Source organism: Cebidichthys violaceus, unplaced genomic scaffold, assembly GCF_023349555.1.
Source record: "Cebidichthys violaceus isolate CVI_PGR_0920_01 unplaced genomic scaffold, fCebVio1.0.p SCAF_7, whole genome shotgun sequence".
NCBI lineage: Eukaryota > Metazoa > Chordata > Actinopteri > Perciformes > Stichaeidae > Cebidichthys > Cebidichthys violaceus.
The window spans coordinates 1,909,408-1,931,520 of record NW_027176927.1 but is presented as its reverse complement, the minus strand read 5'-3'; the positions used below and the strand labels follow the sequence as shown (position 1 = coordinate 1,931,520).

The following is a 22,113-nucleotide window of genomic DNA, read 5'->3' as shown; positions in this document are numbered from 1 at the left end:
AAAACAAAAGGTGTGATAATCCCTTAAAACAGTTCGGCACTGTATTTATTTTTTTTTGAGCAAAAGTTAAATAATAGGAGTAAAAAGTGAATTTGTTGGGGACTATTTTCAGCTGTGCATCAACATACATTTGGTGCCCTGACTGTTTACAGCAGCAGGACGATGTACGTGGGTTCAACTCAAAATAATTCAAAATATTTCAGTTCAACGGTGAGGCTCAGTTTCTTGTTTTGAAATAGTTTTTAGACAACAATGATGGCGCTCTATGGCACAGAAGAATATCAGGTTTTGGCCACACAGACAATACAGAACTCGTCACATATTATTCAAAGGGTCAGACACAAATGTACAGAAAGAAAACCCCTCAACAAAACAAACTAGAATATCTGTGTCGATGATTCTTCCTCCCACCCAAATATGATGGAAGCCAATGAAGTTTTTGATGCAAACGGAATTTAAATAATTTTTTCAGGAACAGTTTCCTGAAAAGTTTTCACTGGAACTATTTTTCTATGAAATAGTGACCCTTTCTCTCAAACCGCCCGTTCATTAAGTACGGACAACTCATAATGTCTTCACTCTCAAGATCTAAAACCCAAATTGGTCCTCACAAACCTTGTGTAAGAGCACACAAGCAACTACTACCAATCTGATCTCTCACAGTTGAAACATTACAGATCCTTTTGGACCCTGGTTGTCTCCCTCGCCCTCTCTGTGTGTGATCTTTCACAGCTTTTACAGGATTATCGCCCCTGAGTTAACAGGATCTTAAACAGCTGACTGGCACCAGGAATCATGCTAGGAATTAGCCACCTGCTACGTCGGCCATCCGCAACGGCATAGCAGCAGGAAGTGCCCTCCTGGGGGGCCAAAAAGATGGCGTCAAACAAGGTTGAGGTCGCTCGCCACCTCGCGCACAGCGCTCAGCAGGAAGTGTGGCTTCCTTGAGTCGTGGCTGCGAGGGCAGAGATCGGGGAACGGGATCAGCAGATCGCGTTACTGTGCCCAGATGTGGCAGAGCACAGCCACGGCTCCAGTCTGGAGGTGCCCCAAATGTAGCGTGACTGCAGAAAGAGGAACTTCTATTTTAAGAAATGCCATACCTCTAATAATACTGAGAGTGTATTGATCTCTTTTTTTAAACCTCTATTCTCTCAAGGCTTTTGCTGAGCGTGCTTGCTATTTTTAAACTGCACATTTTCGCACTTTCCCAACACTTTAACACTTTTTTCATGAGCAACAGAGAGAGAGACGCCTGAGTTTTGCCAGTTTAGCCTGTCGACCCTGTCAAGTGAGGGGCTTGAGAATGAGAAACAGGTGTGTGTGAAATGTGTGGATCACTCCTTTATCTCTCCTTCACCCCCCCCCCCCCCCCCCTCTCTCTCTCCTGACCTCTTTGAGCTGGTGAGCTGAGCTTTATGACAAAGGGGTGAGCAGAGAAAACACAGAAGAAGAGAGGATGGTCGCTGAGAACGAGCAGCACGTAGCTGCAAGGTTTGTTTATTCTTAGATTTCATTCAAGTATTGAGGACAACAGCACATTGTAACTTCATCGGCCCACAACTAATTGACAAATAATTAGCAGAGGATCATAAATTAAAGAATTACATTAAAATAAGTCATGTGAATGTAAAACTTTCCCAGCTTCATGGTTCAGACATAAGGAACATTTTATGGTATTATTTTATTTTAACTTCATCACATGTGACTATTAACACCATAAAAGGGGAGAAATCTGCTCAGATCATGTGCTAATTGTGAGGCCAAATAAAAGCTAAAAGTCCGCTAAGATAATGTGTGAAGTGCACTGTTAAGGTTCCTGACTCAACAACTGGAGAACAATCCTGATAAAAGCACAATCAATCAATCAATCAATCAATCAATCAATCATCAACTAAATGCTGGATTGACATGAGTGAACAATTAGTATAACCAATCAATGAGGGAAGCTATTTTCAAACTGCTTAGTGGGTAACTAACGCTCTAATAACTATTTCTAAGATAAAATAAATGTTGGTCATACTTTGGTTTCTGACCAAACATCTGTAAAAGTTGCACTTTGTTTTTGGTGGTGATTAACAATTACGTTCCCATGCTAATACACCAAGCTAACACGTGGTGAACAATATAAACATATTACCTGATAACCATTAGCATGTTAGCATTGCTATTTAGCATGCTCACGTTAGCATTTAGCTCAGTTCAGCCTCACAAAGCAGCTAGAACATGGTCGTAGACTCTCAGTCATGAACAGGTTTCAGTGGTAGTCAACTTTTTGGTCGGCTACCAACACCCCATACTTTATAAAGACTTTCTAAGTTAACAAGTTGTTAATAAACAACTTTGCTGCAGTTTTCTCCAGTTATTTCCAGAAAATATGTGGTAAAACCTTGATAACAACGGTATAGGCTACAAGATTCGGGCTATGTAGGGCTACTAATCCATAAGAAGACACAAAATGTCCTTCCTGCCCATATGATCTACAGAACATTAATAACTTATTAAAGGCAGGGTTGGTAATGTTGAGAAATTAAACACAAGAATGCTAGATTATTAAAATGATCCAACTGCAAAAAAACAGCCCAGTGTTGCCATCTCTGTTCCAATGAAAAGCAGCACCAGCTCCAAAACTTGCTAAATGTAGCAAGAAATTCGTCAAGACGGCAAAATGACAACCCGTCCCTTTAGGCCGAACTTTAAAGCCCCTCCCCCAAAATGACTATTATGACCGTAAACATATCATAATGAACGTGAACAACCAACATGGCTGTTAGCTTGTGGAAGATTCGGGCCAAATGAAAGTATGTGAGAATTCTAACAAGAATATCCAAAAAAAATGTTTTTGAAAGAGAAGATTACCAACCCCAGCTTTAAGTGGGACTCTAAAAAGTATGCTGTTACAGCTATTTCCATCACACATTTCAAGATAATGCATATATATATATATATATTCAACTTGACTTCTACCAATAATACCACTGACACTATAATAATGTTTATGAAGCCAAATGACTTATTGTGATGGCACATTTGACACTGGAGTCTCCAGTCCTGCCCCCCCCCCCACCGCTCCACTCAGCTCCCTGCATGCTCCCTGCACAGGAGTCAGTTTACACGCAACAGCCTCATACCTGCCCCCCCCCCCCCCCCCCCGCTGTAGGGACTCCCTCTTTATCGGCTGCTGCCGTGCAGCGGTCCGTCAGTGTGCCAACAGTCCCCACAGAGCGCAGAGCTGAGCGCGCTGAAGCTCCGTCTGTCACAGAAGAGCGAGGATCTCCGCCACCTTTACGGGATCTGAAGGAGTGGATAAACTGAGCAGACAAGGTGAGCGAGGAGCTGGCTCTCGTGTTTAACGGTTCCGTTATAAGTGGACGTCTTAGTCGAGACATGCATTTTGGGAAGTTTTCCGGGTACGGATCAGGGTGGATTCGGGTAGGAATTGATTCATCGGATCTGTGGTCGCTGTGATTCTGCTCTCATAATGTGGCAGCACTGTTTTACACTTTTGCACGAGCGAAAGATTGGCACGGATTGCTCGCGCATTGAATGATCCATATGCGAACTGAACAGCTGAAAGGCTAAATAAAATTACTTTTAAATGCTGTGGCGTTGGATGTGGCACTCACTGGTGATAACTAGACTTTGTCATAGTCTGCTTGGCTTTACATATATTACTATAATTAATACAAGTTAAATCGTAAATTGGATACAGTTCCCCCCCTAAAACGTAGTACACGTGTCTGCCTTTTTAAAGTTTACTACAGGTTTACTTACGTGTGTCATGTCTGAGATCTTTATGGTGTGTTTATGGCTCGATGCCCTAAAAAGCAAATTCTGCTTGGCAGCATGTCTGTGATGGATGTCAGACTTTTTTTTGTAGCTGGATAATCCATAAACAATACACCAGGTTTATGGATGGATTTTTTTTTTTTTTTTGAGAAGTTGACAAATGCAGCAATTTATCATCTGGGGCTCCCTGGTTTAACTCAGCCTTGAAGTCCAGCAGCAGCAGTAATAGCTGCGTGGTATGGAGAGGCTGATTAAAGCAGATAACCTGGGGCAGCAGGTTTATCCCATCTTAAGCCCGCTCCACACAAAATATTTACATCTGGATGAAATCAGGGGAACGGCACAAGTGAGGCTCTGGCTTCCAGTCGACTAATCAGGGAAGAGAGGTTTCGTAGTGCTGAGATTAAATTAAGCATTTTCCTACTAATCAGTTTGTGACATATGCATGTCTCGTTCTGCAGCCGGTCGTACGAATGAAAACATTGTAAAGTCTAAGACAGTGTTACCTGAGAGCTTACAAAAGAACAGAAGTAAGTCGGGGACCTGAGGGGGCCATTATGCAAAGCACCCACTCTGAAAACCTAAAAAAGACTGTGAAGACTTTCTCCTCCAAGGAGACAATCGCGTGCCCTCGGGGTCAACTCCACCTTGACCCGCCTCTACCCCCTCCCACCCCCTCCCACCCCCACCCCCCTCACTCTCCGCTGATGTGCTTCATGCAGTGGTTTGATCGGTGTGGGGGTCAGGAGCGTAAACAACTTGGAGCTAGACTAAACAGACCACACATGTCCTGTAAACACATTCACCCTGAGATTCGTAGGTGAGCACGCGTTGGTTTGGCTCGTGCGCAGGTTTAATTCATGCTTTTTGATGCAGATCATGGACATGATGGTGCGGTTATGAAGCCTTGCTGTTACTTTCCAGAGGCGGGGAGGTGATCCTACAATTCTACTGACAAAACAGCTCAGATTTCCATCTTTTGAGCACTTTAAGGCGTCCATGTTGGCTGAAGAGATAAATTTATATAAGATTGCTGTCCTCATCATTTCGGGTGTGATCACCCTCAAGGCACTTGTTACGCATGACGTATAATGAATTTACTAGAAGGTAGATTCAGGCCCATTATCTCTCCCTACCTTTCCATGATTCAACTTTTGTTTTTCTTGAAAGTTTAAACCCACCAGTCTAACTCGGTTTGCATCCCTGCCCGAGAGCTACAATGAGTCACAGATCATAAACACCTACATCCAACACGTTGCACGTGTTTAAACGCAGAAAACAAACATCACTCCGACTGAATTCCTATACCTGCAAAATTACTGTGTGGGGCCTATCGTAAACAGTCCCTTCTATTTTCCTCCCGCGATTCATGTGACAGTGCACTAATTTTCCAGCTGTAATACGGCCGCGTCTGCGTTTGATGCTGATCCCGGCGGAGCGGACGAGAATACTTCCTGCCGTTCCAGAGCAGAGGGCCCGGGGGGCGCAGAGCTGATCGCTGCAGTCTCCGTCTGCGCCGTTGACAGGAGGCCTGACATCATTAACGTGACTAAATGAAATGTAATGTAGGTCTTTCGCCGTCCCGCTCGGCTCACAGCACCAGCGGTGATATGGATGAGGATGGTGTTTTTGGTGGTGCAATACTTTAGAAAGCCTTGAGAATCATGTAGACTTTATGACTTTTGAGACACTAAACATACTCGTGAACGTTCACACGCTCGCCACACCGTCTATAGGCGTCAGAACAGAAGCCGAGGAGACACCACGACGCTGACGTCCGCATGATCTAGCTCAGGTCAAAGACGGGAATATCTTATGGGACGTAATAGCAGACAAGGATTCCACTTAGTCTTTCATTTTCCAATTTTCTCCCCTGAAAACAACAATGTTTTTTTGAGGCTCTACGAGTGTATAATCTGATCGGTTGGAGCCACATCAGTGCTGGCTGCGGAGGGCGAGCGGAAGCCGCGAGATATTTCATGGTTTTTAGCTCACAATGGGCCACTCATGTGTTTCTTATCACTCACAGTTCAGCTGTACCACAGTCACATTCAAGGCACGGTTTAGTGTTCCTGCGGAGCGCAGCCCTGAAAACGTCACATTTTAAGAATGATGTCAAACATTTTGTTCCGTTTTAATCCCCGTTTTGTTGCATGGTTAGATGAAAAGTCCCCCAAGTTATGGCGGGAGGCTCGAGTTTCTAATTAGAGAAGAAAACGTACCCTGTTAATGACATCATCTTCCCCCTGGCACTGCATTAGTGTGTGTGTATGTGTGTGTGTGTGTGTTGCTGAACAGCAGCTGGTTTTAGAAATTTGAGGTTCACAACAGTGTGAGACTTCAAACACTCTCTCACACACACACACACACACACACACACACACACACAAGCTCCAGGCTTATAATTTAGCTTTATTGCTCCTTGTTTGGGCCATCGCGGAGTCTGTCTCTGGGAACTTCCTTGCTGACAGTTTTGAGGAGGAACTGTTTAAAAAAGAGGAAGAACTTGTCAAAAACAGTCACAGTTCTCAGTTACATCCAGCAGCAAAACAACGTATTCAGGCAGGTACCCCATGATAACGTGATACCCACTTATAAAGGACTGCTGCCTGAGAAGGAGAAGTAAAAGCCACCATCTGCTCTATGTACCAAGCTAGTATTTCTCCTGTTTTGTAAACAACCGAGTGTGGAATCATGTTCATTGAAGTGATAATTTGATGAGCAGGGACATATTTATCAAAATAGATGTAGCTTTTTTGGAGTGAAGCCTCTACTTGTTGGCTTATCTCTTGAAAGATTTATGATGCTGCTCTCTCGAGAAAGGTCTTTGAATACGCTTTAGCGTGCCGGCAGAAATTAAGATTTGCACCAAATGTTTGCATCCAACTCTGGAGCTGATTTGATCATTACCATAATAAGTTTTGTCATTCTCTGCAGGCCTGAAGTCTGCTCTTACATCACTCGCATCTCCATGGGGCTCATAACTCAATCCATAATTCATTGTGGGCAACGAAATCATGAGACATGATCTGACAGATCTCCATCTCCTGACAGTCCCCTGTGTGTGGGTGACAGCTGTGAGAGCAGCCCTTCTCTCCGCCGCTCTCACATCCCCGTAATTGTTCACAGTCGGACCGGGGCGCCTCTGTCGCTCTGCCACATCGCATCACACTCAACCGCGCCGCGCTGCATGTCCGCTCAACCGCGAGGAAGATGACACAGGCCCGGACAGTCGCTCCGACACGGGAGAGCGGGACCGTTCGACGCGGCCCCGCAAAACTCTTCCGGCTCCTCCAGATGTTTTCTGATTCTGACAGGAGGAGAGGAGGAGGAGGAGGAGAAGGCACGAACGGCGGGGGTCTCTCTTCCGTGGCACTCGGGGGGCTGTTTGCCGAGAAGCAGGTCGCTCGATCGGTAATGAGAGAGGACAGCTGGCAGGTTCAGGGGAGGTTAACAGCTAAGCGTAGATGGCAGCGAGGAAAAAGCTCGGTCGAGGGTCTTTGTGTGGGAGATTTTCTGTTATTCTTTTCTCGTAGTCGGAAAGTTGTTATGCTTGTTTGAGGTTTTGTATTGGAAAGGTTGCAAGAGATTAATGTTGGATGTAAGGCCCTGAAAACCTTAACTGAATCAGCTTTTTAAGAGTGATGGGGCATGACCATAAACTATTTTGGCCAATGTTTTTGTTATTTTACACAAGAGATTTCTGCACATGTGTTTTTGTCCTTGCTTTTCTCACTGGCAGAAAGAAGACAGACATTTACGTTTCTCCACCAATCAGGTTTCAGGAACAGTTGAATCAGAGTGAGAGTTGTGGGGTTGTTTGCTATGATTTTAGCACTGTCAAATCAAACCTACACATTCCTGATGAAGCAGAGTTTTTTTGAATGTTCAATTTTGAGAGTTAATTATTAGTTCAGTAATATTTGCTGTTCTAGAGAAATACTGAAGCTTTGGAACCAAGTTTTCAGGGCCTTTTTAATTAACTTTAAAGCGAGCTAGCAAAAAAACAACAACAACGCACTTATAATTAAATGTTGTGCCTCAAAAAACAGGATTGGATGATGTTTATCCAATAAGCAGTATATGAATAAGAAGTGTCAGTGGATCATTATTTTGTACTAAACTAAATGAACCTGATCAAACTGTTCAGCTGTGCAGAAAGCAAATCGATACTGGCACATTTTAAGTGGTGGAGAGTGGTGGTGGTGTGTGTGTGTGTGGGGGGGGTGGTTGACACTACAGTCACAGACGACCCAGTATTTGGGGACACGGCACAGCTGGAGCAGCTTTAAGCTCTAACCAACCCCAAACAAGCGCTGGCGCGAGTCCTCACGAGTCGGCGCTAACCTTTTACTGCTAACATCAGCAACATGTGTTTTGGAGTGATTCTACAAATGTTGTGTGAATGTCCTTTTGACAACCTGGTGTGTCTGTGTGAAAAGAGGGTGGGGTTACACAGATGTTACGCTCATTTTCCTTCTTTTCGGTCGCTGTGGGAGTTCTTCATTGAGTACTGAGCATCACCAAAGTCACCTCTCTGGTGTTTCGTTCAACGTCCTCAACCTTAAAACAAAACCTAGAAGTAGTGGTTCCCACCCTCTCCACGTAGATATGTTCATCCATCACAGTGTTGTGACAAGGTTTCATTGCAGATACACAGGTGTATGATTTAACACCACTTACCATGTTTTGACATTTTAGTTGCTCTTTGCGGGTTTTAACGGCCACCGTCCACTGAAGCGTCTTTTATCACTTTGTGGAGGCAGACGTATGCCTGGCAGAGTGAAAAATGTACCGACTTGGTGAAATAAAACATCTGGCAGCTGGCCAGACAGTGCTGTCTTTCAGAGCATTCTCCCCAGCTGAGAGCTTAATGAGGGTGCACAGTGTGGGAGCAGGCCTTCATAATTTAAGACTCTGGGAGATTGAGGGATGTGCCCAGAATTCAGTCCATGCACTGCGCTGTAAAAACAGCCTCAGGACAGGCTTTTTTAGGGGAGATCTGTGTTACCCTGAGTTGCAAAGTGCATTCCCAGTCCAGGGCTGTGCTGCACACACACACACACACACACACACACACACACACACACACACACACACACACACACACACACACACACAGTAGGCTGCTGCTGGTCACATAAGCCAGGCTGGCATGTGAAGGGAGCAACAGCGGTGGTCATAATTTACAAAACAACGCTGTCCAGAGCTGTGGGACGTCTCCTTGATGTAGCCCAGATCTGGACACTTGGTATTCAAACTCTCTCTTACTGTCTTCTCCCACACAAACATCCATATGACACACTGCACACTCTGGCCGGCCTCGACCCAAGATTAGGGTCTAGTATTATCTTCTTTTATATCTCTATTATATTATTATAGTAGTAACATAGTAAGCTGTATCATTTTGTGCATCATTTATGTGTGTGGGTAGTCAGGCATGCTCAACCAGAAGAGACACTAATGTGCATTTAATATGAGCACCTGAGTGGTAGAAACCTTTTGGACGTATTCTCTGATTGAGTGGCTTTCTTTGAAATGAATGAGCTGCTATTTTAGGTAATAGATCCATGCGCCACAGATGAGCGTAGAGAGTGTTGTCCTTATTAAAGACAGATACAAGCGATCCAATGTCTTTCTGGATCCTTGGCTTTAATAGTAATACATTTGCTGTACAGTTCTTATACGAGGATCCAGGTTTACGTCATCTCCTTCTAAGTGCACGAGTTCAACCGACAATAGTTCACTCATCAGCAGTGAGGTATTGCAGCTGGGTTTAACATTCCTGGACTGGGAGGCAGGTTCAGGTGTCTCTGTGTGGATTATGAGGTTTCCTAGCACAGTGCACCTGGTGTCGAGATCATCTGAGAGACTTTTGGGTCACTTATGTCAAAATTTGGGCTTGAATTGGAATTGCATTCTAATGATGATGATAGTTTTGTCTCTCATTATTCTCGTCATTTGAAACTGAACTTAAGGTACATTCAGTCAAATGTTGGCCAGACTTTCAAAAGCAAAGCTTGAGTACAGTGATATTTGCTTGAAAAACTGTAGCTGGAAAAGTAAACACTTAGTGACTCATAAAACTTTGTAGGTCAGAGCTGTTTAATTATCAACAGCACCAGCACTCTTAGCAGAGAAGAAAAAGGAACTTACACAGTCTGTTGATAAAAGTAAGAATACATGTGAACACGTTATCTCAGCAGACGTTATCTGTGTTAGCACTGCATGGGTGTAACAGTTCCTGTAAAGGCCAGACTTACAGTATAACGGCTCTTACAGGTCGTCACACGTTAAGTCATTAAAACCTCATTGTTTAAATCATTACCTCAGATAAGTGGAATACAGCCACTAACAAGTGTTTTTGCTATCGATTAAGACGGTGATTGTTTTGGCAAATTATAATGTCGTCTATAATATAAAAAAAAATGCACATCACAGGTTATCAGTTTTTTTTTTTAGCTGATTATTAGCCAGCTGACATGCCAGCTGGCTAATAATTATCTGATTTACGAGCTAATTATCTGTTTAAAATGATGTTTTCTAGGTTATTTGAGTAGAATGTGAATTGTGCCTCCTTTTGTAGACTTCTTTTTAATTTGTTTCAACATCCAGGCCAAAATGATAATTTCCTTAACGAGTTTCGGCTAATTTTACAAACAAGCTAATAAGCTTATTAGCTAATTAGCCAGCTTAGCCGTGACTTACTTAGTTTACTGGCTAAATAGCTGTTAGATTTAAAGGTTTTTGGTTATCGTGAGCGACTTTCTTTCGCAGACTTCTGTGTTTTCACTCTGGACCGTCATCTTTAATATTGACATGGACTTGTGTATGCACCCAGCATGGCACATGTCTTATCACTGTCATCTTAAAGTCTGCCCTGGCCTCTTTGGTTTGCTCCTCCAGAGCTCAGCTGTCTCTGCGATGATTTGCTTTGAATGACAAAAGAGCTGCAGCAGTGAGTTAAGAGCCCATCTTGTCCATTTTACTGTTTGGGAGGAGGGCTATTCAGGTCGGGGGTCCCTTAAGACGTCCCAGGTGGCCTAGCCATCCCCAAGGTAGCCTCTAACCGTAGATCAAGCGGTTAACGGCGCTCACGGCCTCACAATGGTGACAGGATTTACAAGTGGCTACCAGGCTTTGTCTTTGAGGGGACGGTGTCTGTCCCGTGGCTCCATCTCTTACATTTTACTGCCACCATGTTGTTATTTGTCCCTTTCCCTCCCTGACTAATGAGGCAGAGCAACCAGGTCAAGACTTATCTGTAGACCTGGAGGAGGACTATTGTTGTTGGCCCATTAATAATGCAAAGAAAGACCGGTACGGATAATAGAAGAAGACACCTCCTTTTCTTTGTCCTGCTCCATCACAGACTTCTTGAGGTCTGTAGTGTTGGTTAATGACCCAACCCGACAGACTCATGAGTCGAGGCTCATTAGTGGCCCATGCAGGCGCTTTATATTCACACTGCAGAGAATCGATGTGCACAGATGCTTCGTCATGACATGAAGAGCTCTGGTTAACGTTTGAACATTTTAGTCCCTTAGTGATGATCGTTAGTCTGTGTCATGCTGAAGAGTGGTGCCAGATGTTGGTACAAAGAAAGGGACAGAGAAGGAAAGGAAAGGCGTTAGAGAGGGCCAGTTGGTTCCTTGGCGGCAGCAGATGCCTCTTATCTGTCCCAGGATTTATTTGACAGGTAAGTGTGCTGCATTTATTCCAAGGAGCTTCAAAGGTGGTCCATGTGAATTTATTAACCTCGTATCTCGTGTTTACCTCACTGAATGCATAATTCACACGGAAACTTCCTTTAACCTTCTGATCCGAGGCCAGATGGTTGTCTTTGCATACGCCCAGCGAGCCCGGGTGAAGCTATTCTCCTCTGTGGGGTAAACAACCACTTCCTGGATTTTGTGGGGTGTTTAGGTCTTTCTTTTTCTTTTTTTTTCACCGTCAAATATGTGTACGTGACAGTAAAATCAATAGCAAAACGTAAACATAACCTGCTTTGTGTTCTTAAGGGGTTAAGTGAAAGTAGTCTAAACAATGCTGTTGATTAAAAGGAAAATTGACATGACAGGTCTCTGTCAGGGCTGCGGAGCATCTTGATGTAGCACGACACAAAACATCTGGTTCCTCTTTAGCTGCATGGGGGCGCCTGGCTAAGCCTCCCCTGCAGGCCGGACCATCCGCTTCACAGGGAGGACACGGGGGAGGCGGGAAAGGAAGATAGAGGGCAGAGAGACAGACAGAGAGGAGGTTTATCAAAGAACAGAGAGGTGGAAGGTGGAAGACAGCGGTTGCACATTTAACGTGCTGAGTTGATAATCCCCGAGTTGGTTCATGTTTGGATTCCGTTATTATCCGTTTGCACTGACCGCACGTCCAATAAATCACTTTTAGAATGAGATTTCACTTGTTTCCTCGTATGTTCGTCCACTTAGACTAGCATTAGCTATCCTCTTGGTCACGTTGTAAAACTTGTGTATTGTGGAGCCAGAGACTGACCTAGAGCGACCTATAGTAAGGCTCACATAGAGCTGTGTAATACATATTTAGTTGCAGTGGACCAGAGTGCTTATTGAATAGTTGAACAGCATCTGCAGCATTTGTAACTAGTGATTGTTTTGTGTATGACAGAGGATGTTTCCATTGGACTCTGGACGACTGGTTCCCAAACTATTTGGTCTATGACCCTTCAGAGGCATGCAATGTCTTCTCCTGGCCCCCCGTCACGGGTTGCTTTAATAAAATGGGAATTTCACTTATTTCAGAGTCCAGAAGAGGTAAAACTCTCCAGCATTTCTCAAGAAATACCTTCAGAAAATAAATGTTTTTCCTTCTTCTGAGCTATTTTGTTTCGAAAATCAGATTTATCTTGCAACCCCTCGGATTACTGTTCCACATGAACATTTTACTTAACTAACAGTGTCAATAGATGAGAAAAAAAAAATCAATTCTCATCAATAAAACATCTTGTTTTGGCAAAAGCTTTTGAAGCTTGCACTCAGATGCAGGGAGCACGCAGTAAATAGAGCAGGAGAGAGGCAGGAAGAGGGTGATGGAGTAGGGAGGAAAATAAGAGGGTAAGGAGGCCCTTTGGCATACAGGAGATGTAGAGAGACGGAGAGTGGGAAGGAGAGCAGGAGAGTTCAGCGGGAATGAAAGACACACGGCTAGATTGCATTATGAACGAGAAGGGGAGGGGGGGGGTTGTTCACTATAGAGATGAAAAGGTTTTAGAGGTTAATGACAACCTACAGTGAGAGGCAAAGGAGGTCACGCACCAAGAGAAAGATTTTCACAAACCTTGAGATCACAGCAGAAGGTGCTGGGTACTAATCTGGCTCATTATGGTCAATGGAGCTAATGGTGGCTATTGTTCTCCAGCAAATCCCAGATGAGTCACCGTGTGTGTGTGTGTGTGTGTGTGTGTGTGTGTGTGTGTGTGTGTGTGTGCGTGTGTGTGTGTGCGTGTGTGTGCTGTCAAACGTAACCTTTTCACTACGCACATTTCTTCTCCCTGATGTTCCATTTTTGTTTGAACATTTTATTGATTTATTGTTGAAAAGACTGCTTAGTCGTCGTCTCTATTCAGGACCATTTCTGGTTGAGACATTGTGTCCCAAACAGCAGACTCAGATTTTAGTCATATGATGTCCGCGATAGCACTCGGAGCAAGAGATAACCTCTGAAAGCGGCTGGTTTCCTTCAAGCTGGTAGTGTCAGATTCTATGAATGCACGCTATCGTTAAGAGTAAAAAAAAACAATGGAAGCTGGAAAATATTGTTCTCTTTGTTGTGGATTTCAAGGTTATGAGCGTTTGGTCAGGAGGGATTAGTTGCTGTATTCATATCATTTTGCATGCTTTACCCCCATCCCCCTTATATGGAAAGCCACCATCAGGATTAATGACTTTGTCTAGGCTCCTATTGCGATAATCCCCCCTTTAATGCTTCAATAGCATTAACCTGCACCTTATCCATTTTAAACACAGATGGGGAACAGATTGTTTCCGGAAGAAAGGTGTCTAATAAATACCCAAACCCCAGCAACAAACCGTAACCTCTCTTCCCACTTCCTCCTCATTTTCTACCCTTTTTACTTCGGTCATGCTCTTTCTTTTCCTTCCACACCTGTTGACATTTTTCCCGGAACTCTACCTAAACAATGGCTGACTTTCCCGAGCTCTGACAGCCCGACATCTGGAAAAAACAACAACTAGTTGGCCGTTGCCCCCTTCCCCCGTCTTCCTCAGCGAATTTATAGTGGCGTGCCATTTGACAGGCTCGAGCTTCTGTGTGAGGGGTGAGCAGACTGAACCAGGTAGAGTTACGTGAGCGTGAAATGTCACCTTCTAATGTATCAATAGTAGTTAAGCATTCTGTAGTAACAGACTATAGAGTACTAAAAGCCAAACTGAACCCTGTAAAAAATGTTGTAAATATTAGGAATTGCCTAGTGAAATAAATGTTTATTTTAACTTTCTTTAACCATTCATTTTTAATTGTAGCTATTTTGTAAGCCAAATAAAAGAAATGAAAGAGCACTCTTCTCATGTGAAACATTATTTTGATCAATATATTTCATAAATGAATGTTCATAAACAAACTGCTGGTAATTTGCTGATCTGCAGGTTTGATTTTGGTTACTTTGGTTTCTAACTTTGTCCTCAGCTTCATATGTCACACTATTATTTTTACTATCTTACAAATCACAAATGCTTCATGAACACATGAAGTGTTTGCCACTATCAGCTGGGTCATATGGTTTGCCTTAAATGATGAGACATATATCCTTTTTCCTGCCAAAGAAGGTTGTTCATTGTTTTCCCCCATTTGAAGGAAAAGTTAAAATAGCATTTGATAACACTTGAGGCAGACCTGACCGAACAATAAGCATAACACCCCCTTGTCGTCTAGCACAGAAAACACAGAGCATTTATCTCTCCAGATGGACTCTTAATACATTTTGAAAGGAAGTGAATGAAAAACAGGCTCCACTTGTGCCTCTGGGTGTATCTATACATAACAGCTTCACGTTAAGAGGCAAGTTCTTTATCTTCCTGTTTCACAAGCAGCAAGCTTTTCTTTTTTTGTCAACATGAAAAAGGTAGAGGATGGAAGAATGCGTATGGCCCTCATTTTTCAGGGAAGCCTCTTATTGCTTCGTGCTGACACACACACACACACACACACACACACACACACACACACACACACACACAGCTTATAGGCTCAGGTGCAAAACTAGAGCAGATACGCATATATACCCATGACCACATGCACGTACATGCACACATACTGTACATAGACACATGATGAGTGGGCTTGGTTGTTTTCATGCTATAAATACTCCTCGGGTCGAGCCTTTCCCATAATAGACACGTGTAGCGCCCCCCCCCCCCCCCCCCCCCGAATACTCACATAGCACGAAAACTTAAAAGATATGAAACGTCTCTCTTCACAGAACACATCATCAATGCAAAATAGGGCAGCCCGTTTCACCGAGTCATGCCTTATCTATGTTCGGTTTAAAGCATTGTGTAACTTTTTTTAGTAGCTTGTTAATCTGAAGAACAAGCTGTTTAACTGTGACTATGAAAGAGTTATTGCTTCAGAAGTGTATTGGTTTAATTAAAGCTGTTTCAATGAGGACAACCTCAGTCTTGATTTCAGTTGAGATGTTTGTTTAAAATTTTAAAGCTATCATTGTTATTTTCCTTAAGTCACATGTCCTGGTATGTTACTGTAGTGGCAGTGACAGACAGCAGAACTGGTGCTTGTAGCAGTGCTTTGATATGGGGAAAAAAACAAGTTAAATATATAACATTGATTTTGATGTCAAAATAAAATCAGACTGTCTCTGCCTGCCAGTTTTTCTCAGTGATCCGAATTACAGGATGTTCTACTTGCTGCCATTTGTCTTGGCCCAATCTGTCCAGAAAGAAAATAACAATGCAGTACTTCCTGAGCAGAAAACAGGCACATCACGCGCATGGACAGCAGACATTGTGGCATCCATTCATCTTTCATCCAACACTTACAGGATGTTGCAAGAACGTCTGGACAACAGACATCTGTCATTTAAAAAAAAAAAAAAAAGGTTACTGCAGGAGGACAGACACAAACCAGAAAAAAGTTAAAGAAATACATGCATAGGAAACATTACCCACATGTGCTTGTTAATTCATACATGGGATATCTATGTTCACATTTAAGGAATTGCTTATTTTACATTCGGTGACGGTTTCTGGTTCAGCTGTAACATGTTAATGTATCCTGTAGTTGCACCCTTAAATATGTATGTACTCATTGACTAAGATAGTGTTAAATTATGCTTATAGTATTTAATATGTTAGGTCATCAAATGCTTACACATGTCAGCTCTGCATTGCAGTCTGCTCCAGACAAGTAACTCCCTCCAGCTTTAAATGAGCAGAATCTGAGCTGAGCTTTAGGGACCACTGTCCTTCCTGCCATCTGCTTTTTGTGGCTTTTGCCCTGGAGAATAACACTTCCAACTAAAACCCACTCTTTCTCTATCTGTGTCTCCCAGGAGTCCCCGCAGGTGAGGTGAGGACAAGGACGAGATCTGCATCTGCCCCATCTGTCCATCAGCGAACCAAGTGCCTCGGTGCCGGCCACCCTCAGGTCACCTCAACCACGACGGGCGACAAACAATAAAAGTCTTGACCCAGCGTCCCTCAGACAACCTGCACAAGCAAATATTTGAGGCCATTATATCTAATTTCTCCAGGCAGCCGTCACTGAAAAGATCAACAGTGAAGGGTGTTGTTGGGAGAGAGAAAGAGAGAAGAAGAAAAAGTGGGGGAGGAAAAAGTAACTCTTTCAAAGTGCACCCTGCCTGCTATTTCTGCTGCGGTGTGGGCAGGGAGCGTCTCATTTGGCAGGGCTCTTGGCTGACAAAAAAAGGACTTCCCTGTGCCCTGCCTGCGTATCCAAATGCCTGTGTAAATACTGGATAGAGATATCAAATTGTCTGGGCTCTGAAATTGCCCAAAAAAGAGACTGCAAGCTATCTATAGAAAAAGTTACAACAAACTTGGACTTTGTGGTCTCCTGAATTGCTACGTATCTAATACTCCTCAAAGAAGATTCAAGAGCTGTTTGAACAGGAAAGAGAGAGCAGGTTTCCTCTCTCAAAATTTTGCAAACCTCCAACAACTGCTTTCTGGGGGACACCAGAGGCTGTCGGTCATTTGAGGACTGCAGTTTTGATGTCTTACCCAGCTCAGTAAATCAACATGAAGCCCCTAACGCCAGCTGGATCCCCCTCTCCTCTGAGGCTCCTCAACAAGGGTCCAGACTACCTGCGCAGGCAAATAGACGGTGGAGGCCACGGCCGCTCCATCAGCGCTGTGGAGAGGCTTGAGGCGGACAAAGCCAAATATGTTAAGAGCCAGCAGGTGATCAACACCAAACAGGAGCCTGCGCTGGTGCCATGTGCTACCCCTCCACCGCAGCCACGGCGAGCTATATCCATCCCCGGGAGCCTGACGCCTCGTCTTCCCCCGCGGCGTTCATCCAACACCCCCTTCTCTACACTCTCTGGCTCGTTCACCTCAAGAGATGAGAATGAAAATGATGACTCCAAGAAGGAGAACAGACGGACCTCTGTGGACGTCGAGGCGCATAACAGGAGCAATGCGAACAATGTACTGCCTCCCAACCCCAGGACTCCTGGCAACAACTACTTGGTAGCGCCGCACAGTGCCCCTGTACTCAGGAGAAGCACAGGCAAACGCATGTTGAGGCCGGACTCCCTCGTCATCTACAGACAGAAGAAAGAGTGCAAGAGTCCCAACGGTGCAGCAGTGGGGGACAACAATAACACGGAAGTGAGGGGCTACAGTTTTGTCCGCCGTCTCTTCCAGGGCTCCATGAGGGAGAAGGGAAGTGGAAGTGAAGGCAGAATCCAAAAGATGGTGATCGGTGAAGAGAGAGCACCTTCACGGGATGGAGACTCCCGCATGTCTTGGACCAATGAGAAAGACACTACGAATGGAGGACCAGGAAGCAGGAGGTCCAGTAAAACTGATCCAGAACGCAGCCCAGGGTCTATCCCCAGCCCTGGGTTTAGCTCTACGCTTGAACGGACTAAGAACGGATTTACAAATAGTACCGGTGATGGTATCACCAATGGCAGCCACTCAAGTAACCATGATGATGAGAATGATCCGTGGAAGCGGGCGTCACCCCCACCGGCACCCAGAAGACAGTTTGGGGAGTTGCGGCGCTCAAAGTCAGACCTGCATCTGCGCTGCTCAGTAGCGCTGTCGGAGCAAGAGCATTTCTTTGACTTCTGCGGTCTGGACGTGGACATGGTAGAGCGTCTGGGTCGAACAAATTTCCTCTCTGGTGCCAGCTCCATAGACACACTCTCATTGGCCCTCCGCAGTGTCGCCGGGGACGGCTGCTCCGAGCCCAGCGAGTTCTCCCAGCACTCAGGAGACGGGCTGTTTCAGGAGGAGCTGGCCGAGCAGCCTCCCACTGGTGTGTCGATCATTGAGAGGAACGCTCGCGTCATCAAGTGGCTTTACGGGTGTAAGAACGCTGCTAAAGAGGGACCCAAAGAGTCTACTGTTTAATCAAGGGAGAAAGAAAGCATGTGCCGTGGAGAGAGTCTGAAACAAAACAAGAGTTTGCCGTTTTCTTTTTCGGATATTACCTGGTGCAGACATTTACCCTTTGTGCAGAAATATGCTGTTGGGATGCACAATGAACCAAAAGTCAAAGCATTGAATCATCACTGAATATCACTTGAATTTCAAAAGCAACAGTATGGGCTGTGATTAGCTAGCAGCATTGCCGCAATGCATTGCATTTTATTTTTTGAGCAGCAATGCAAGTCAAAGCAGCAAATTATGATTTTTCTTTAAATTTCAAACAAATTTCTCCGACAACGTAGGGTTTGTTTCAGACGCTTACCATGGCACACAATTTACTTTTTGTCTCTTGCTCTCCCCAACTCCAAAGAGACTGTTTCTTCAAATGAGAGGACAACAACTGCTTCTAGTTATCTCCTGTTCAAATTGATATACTGTATTTATAGATCTATTGTGTGGGTATATAGACGGACCTTACTGATGAATGGAACCATTTCCCCCAGCATAATGTTTTATTATGTGTGTGTGTGTGTGTGTGTGTGTGTGACTGTGTGTTGAGTAGACGTTGTCCTCTCCATTTCTGAAATCAGTCGCTGTGACTCTCTACAAGGCACATAAGTGTATGTTCGTCATGACACAGTGGGCACAGTTAGTGTGCTTGACACCAACACTTTCCCTTAATGACTAAATTAAAATGGAAAACCACTAAGCTATGTTATTTTTTTCTAAACTGGAAAACTGTTGTGTGAGTGTGAAGTGAACCATGAGTACCTCATCCGGATCTGTCCCAGTTTAGTTTGTGTGTTGCCTTTTTTTTTTTTTTTTTTTTTTTTTTTACTCCTAAAACGCAGGCGTTGGAACAAACATGCGAGGCACCCCCTGTGGGGTTGTTAATGCACTGAACTGGACAGAGAGAGAGGAAATGAAAGATAGACATATGGCTTGAACTCTTGACGGGAGATCCATCTCATATAACGTTAAACACTGAGCTGGATTCAAAGGAGCATCTGCTTCGTGGAAAGACAAGGAGCCATGTCTGGCCAGTCATTTTTTTATCATTTTCATTTAATTTTCTAAACCCCAAGGAGGGTTCGATTCTCACACACATATAAACACTGTCCAATAATCACTAGTGACACAGTCATTGATTACCACAGCTAATGCTTCATGCCTGTTCAGTGCCCATAGCTGTGTAAGCTCAGCAACAGAGAACGAGTCCTGTCAGAGAAAAAACTGACATTTACAAGCAAATACGAGCAGTAAATCTCAAAAGAAGTTTCATAAATAAATACAATTTCTTGAAAACGACATATTCACCTCCAAAAATAAGAGCTCAAGTTGTCAAACCCTTTACAGCTAAATGTTTTTAGGATGTCACTTTTACCATCTGTCAGTTTGCAGATGTTGAACCTTCCCAGCTGACTCAGTCAGCCGTTTCCTATCATAACAAGCAAGGGGAGGCTGAAGCCTCCTTTCTCTGATAACCACGGATCCTACCTCACTTCATCCATCCTTCAGTGATTCTCACTTTATCTCCATGAAAGGATGCCACTGAAATATGAACTGGGGGTCTGCTGAGGTATGCGGAGGTTAGACTGAGAGGCGTTCTGGGGTGAGAATTACTGAACTCAAGGGCACGATTTATTTCTACATGTGATAAATTAACACAATTACAGTACTTGCAGCTTTGAAATGATATATTTTCTGTATTTGTCATCAGCATGGCACACTCCTGAATTCCCTTCAACTTGGACTTTTTTTTTGTTTTTATAGCTTCCTGTTGAAAACCATTTGGTTGCATGTTTACAAAGTGGCTCCGTGAAATTCTGAATCTCTTTTTTTATTTGATATATATATGAGAGATTTAGTTTTTATTCCAAAGAGGTTTGTGTATGATGTACACAGCAAATAAACACAAAGAATGAAATAAATGTGTGAAGGTAATTCATTTCTTTGTGGTCTTTCTTGTGTTTTGGGGTGATTAAAAAAAAGGAAAAACCTGTATACCAATTAGCAAAAATAAGTGTCCCTGCATAAAAGATACTTAAAAAATCCTGTGAATATTTAAGAAATAATTTATTTATATTACATGAAATTACAGCAGTCAATATAAAAAAGCATAAAGAAAAGCTGTGGCTGTTGTTCTTTAATCTTTTTAGAGAGTAATGGTTGACTGAGTCAGTGTTGTGTCGCTGTCTCGTCCTTGACTCTCTGTGGCCTCCCTCCACCACATCACGTCTCATTTTTCACATTATCTCAAGTGGCTAAGCGCTAATCCTTTTAGCATTCCCTGCATGGTATGCTCTTGAGTGAGTTGCAACAGGTTGTGTTTATAGACAAGAAGGCCTCTGTGTGGCCCGGTGCTATGTCTACGCCGTCCGAGAGCCGACCTCCACCCTGTCTGTAGACTCTTCCTGACACTCTGTCTTTGTCTCTTCTCTCCTTCTTAGACCTGCTGACTCAGCTTTTGACATGCACCAGTTCACAATGTATTCAAGTCTCAAGGGGAAATAAATCTAGAAGGTTTTTTTGTTTTTTTTAATGCCCACAGGTCTCCCCTGTCACAGAGCTTTCATGCTCAAGTGAAAATATCAGATGACATTTTTTGGAGTTGGTGCATTTATTGTCATTTTGGGAATTATGCGTGATCACTCTCATGCCGATGGTTAAATTAGAAGGTCGATGCCATTCTCACATCTGTCCGTCAAGTATTGAGCTAGAGCCATAGGCACTTAGCTTAGCTTAGCATGACGACTGGAAGCAGGGAAAACAGCTAACCTACTAGTGCTGCCTCTGTTCACCAAGAAATAGTTGCAGCACGTAATTCCCTGTAAAAAAACACACAACTTGTCATATTTAGTTTTCTGTTTGTGTACAGATGAATCAAACAAGCTACATTTCTTAATTAGTGCGTTTTAGAGGTGCTGAAAGGCAGATTTCTATACTTTGGAGAGCCAGGCTAGCTATTTCCAGTACTGCTAAGCTAGGCTAATCGCTGACTCTAGGTTTATTTTCAAAATGCTTTATAGGTGAGAGACAAGATTGATACCACTCTCGTGTCCGTATGACAGAAAACTAGCTACAGCCATCAGCCGGTTAGCTGAAAACAAAACACTGGATGAAGGTTTCAAACCCCACAGCACCTTTAAAGGGCACTCAGTAACAAGTTATATCTGGTTTGCCAAAGTGTCTCTAAGTGTAAAAATGGCAATTATTCTGGAAATTATAGGCTGCTGGTCCCAGCCAAGAAATTGATATGACCTGGTCAGGTGCCTTTAGTCCAGCTTGGTATCTACCGTTGGTATCAATCCTCTCAGCTGTGATAAAGAAAGCAAACAAGCAAACTTCCCATCATGTCAAAACTGTTACTTTAAGCTAACATAATGATTATTACATGCATGTATTGCAAATGTGAAATACAAAATGTCTCAACATCAATAACAATCAAATGTGTGCTGTCCGGCTGGAAGTGGATCCATTATTCACTGTCCATGGAGCAGTTACAAGGTTTGTCAGAAGATGACTTTTCAGCTAATAGAGACCTCAAATTCACAAAGATTTTTTTTTATGATTTATATTTTAGGAAGTACTTTCCCTTTAAAGAGGCCCAACAAGGTTTAAGGACATTTAAGGATACAATCGTCTGACACATTCCCAGGGCTCTGTTTCGCAGACACTGAACAAAATTTTGCGA

General features: G+C 43.5%; 1 protein-coding gene across 2 annotated transcripts; it reads left to right on the top strand.

Moving 5' to 3' along the window:
• The first annotated feature begins 3,226 nt into the window (after positions 1-3,226).
• On the top strand, positions 3,227-20,350 carry fam110d (family with sequence similarity 110 member D). 2 transcript variants are annotated; one of them, XM_068736292.1, is made up of 2 exons: positions 3,227-3,324; positions 16,349-20,350. In XM_068736292.1, the coding sequence occupies exon 2, from the start codon at positions 17,058-17,060 to the stop codon at positions 18,399-18,401; it is 1,344 nt and encodes a 447-aa protein (XP_068592393.1). In that variant the 5' UTR covers positions 3,227-3,324; positions 16,349-17,057; the 3' UTR covers positions 18,402-20,350. The 2 variants fall into 2 exon arrangements, with proteins under 2 accessions (XP_068592393.1, XP_068592394.1); XM_068736293.1 differs by lacking the exon at positions 3,227-3,324 and adding an exon at positions 11,406-11,488.
• The last annotated feature ends 1,763 nt before the right edge of the window (positions 20,351-22,113 follow it).

Bases quoted from the DNA above. Each gene is read 5' to 3' on its own strand.
- fam110d (XM_068736292.1), top strand. From the start codon at position 17,058: ATGAAGCCCCTAACGCCAGCTGGATCCCCCTCTCCTCTGAGGCTCCTC.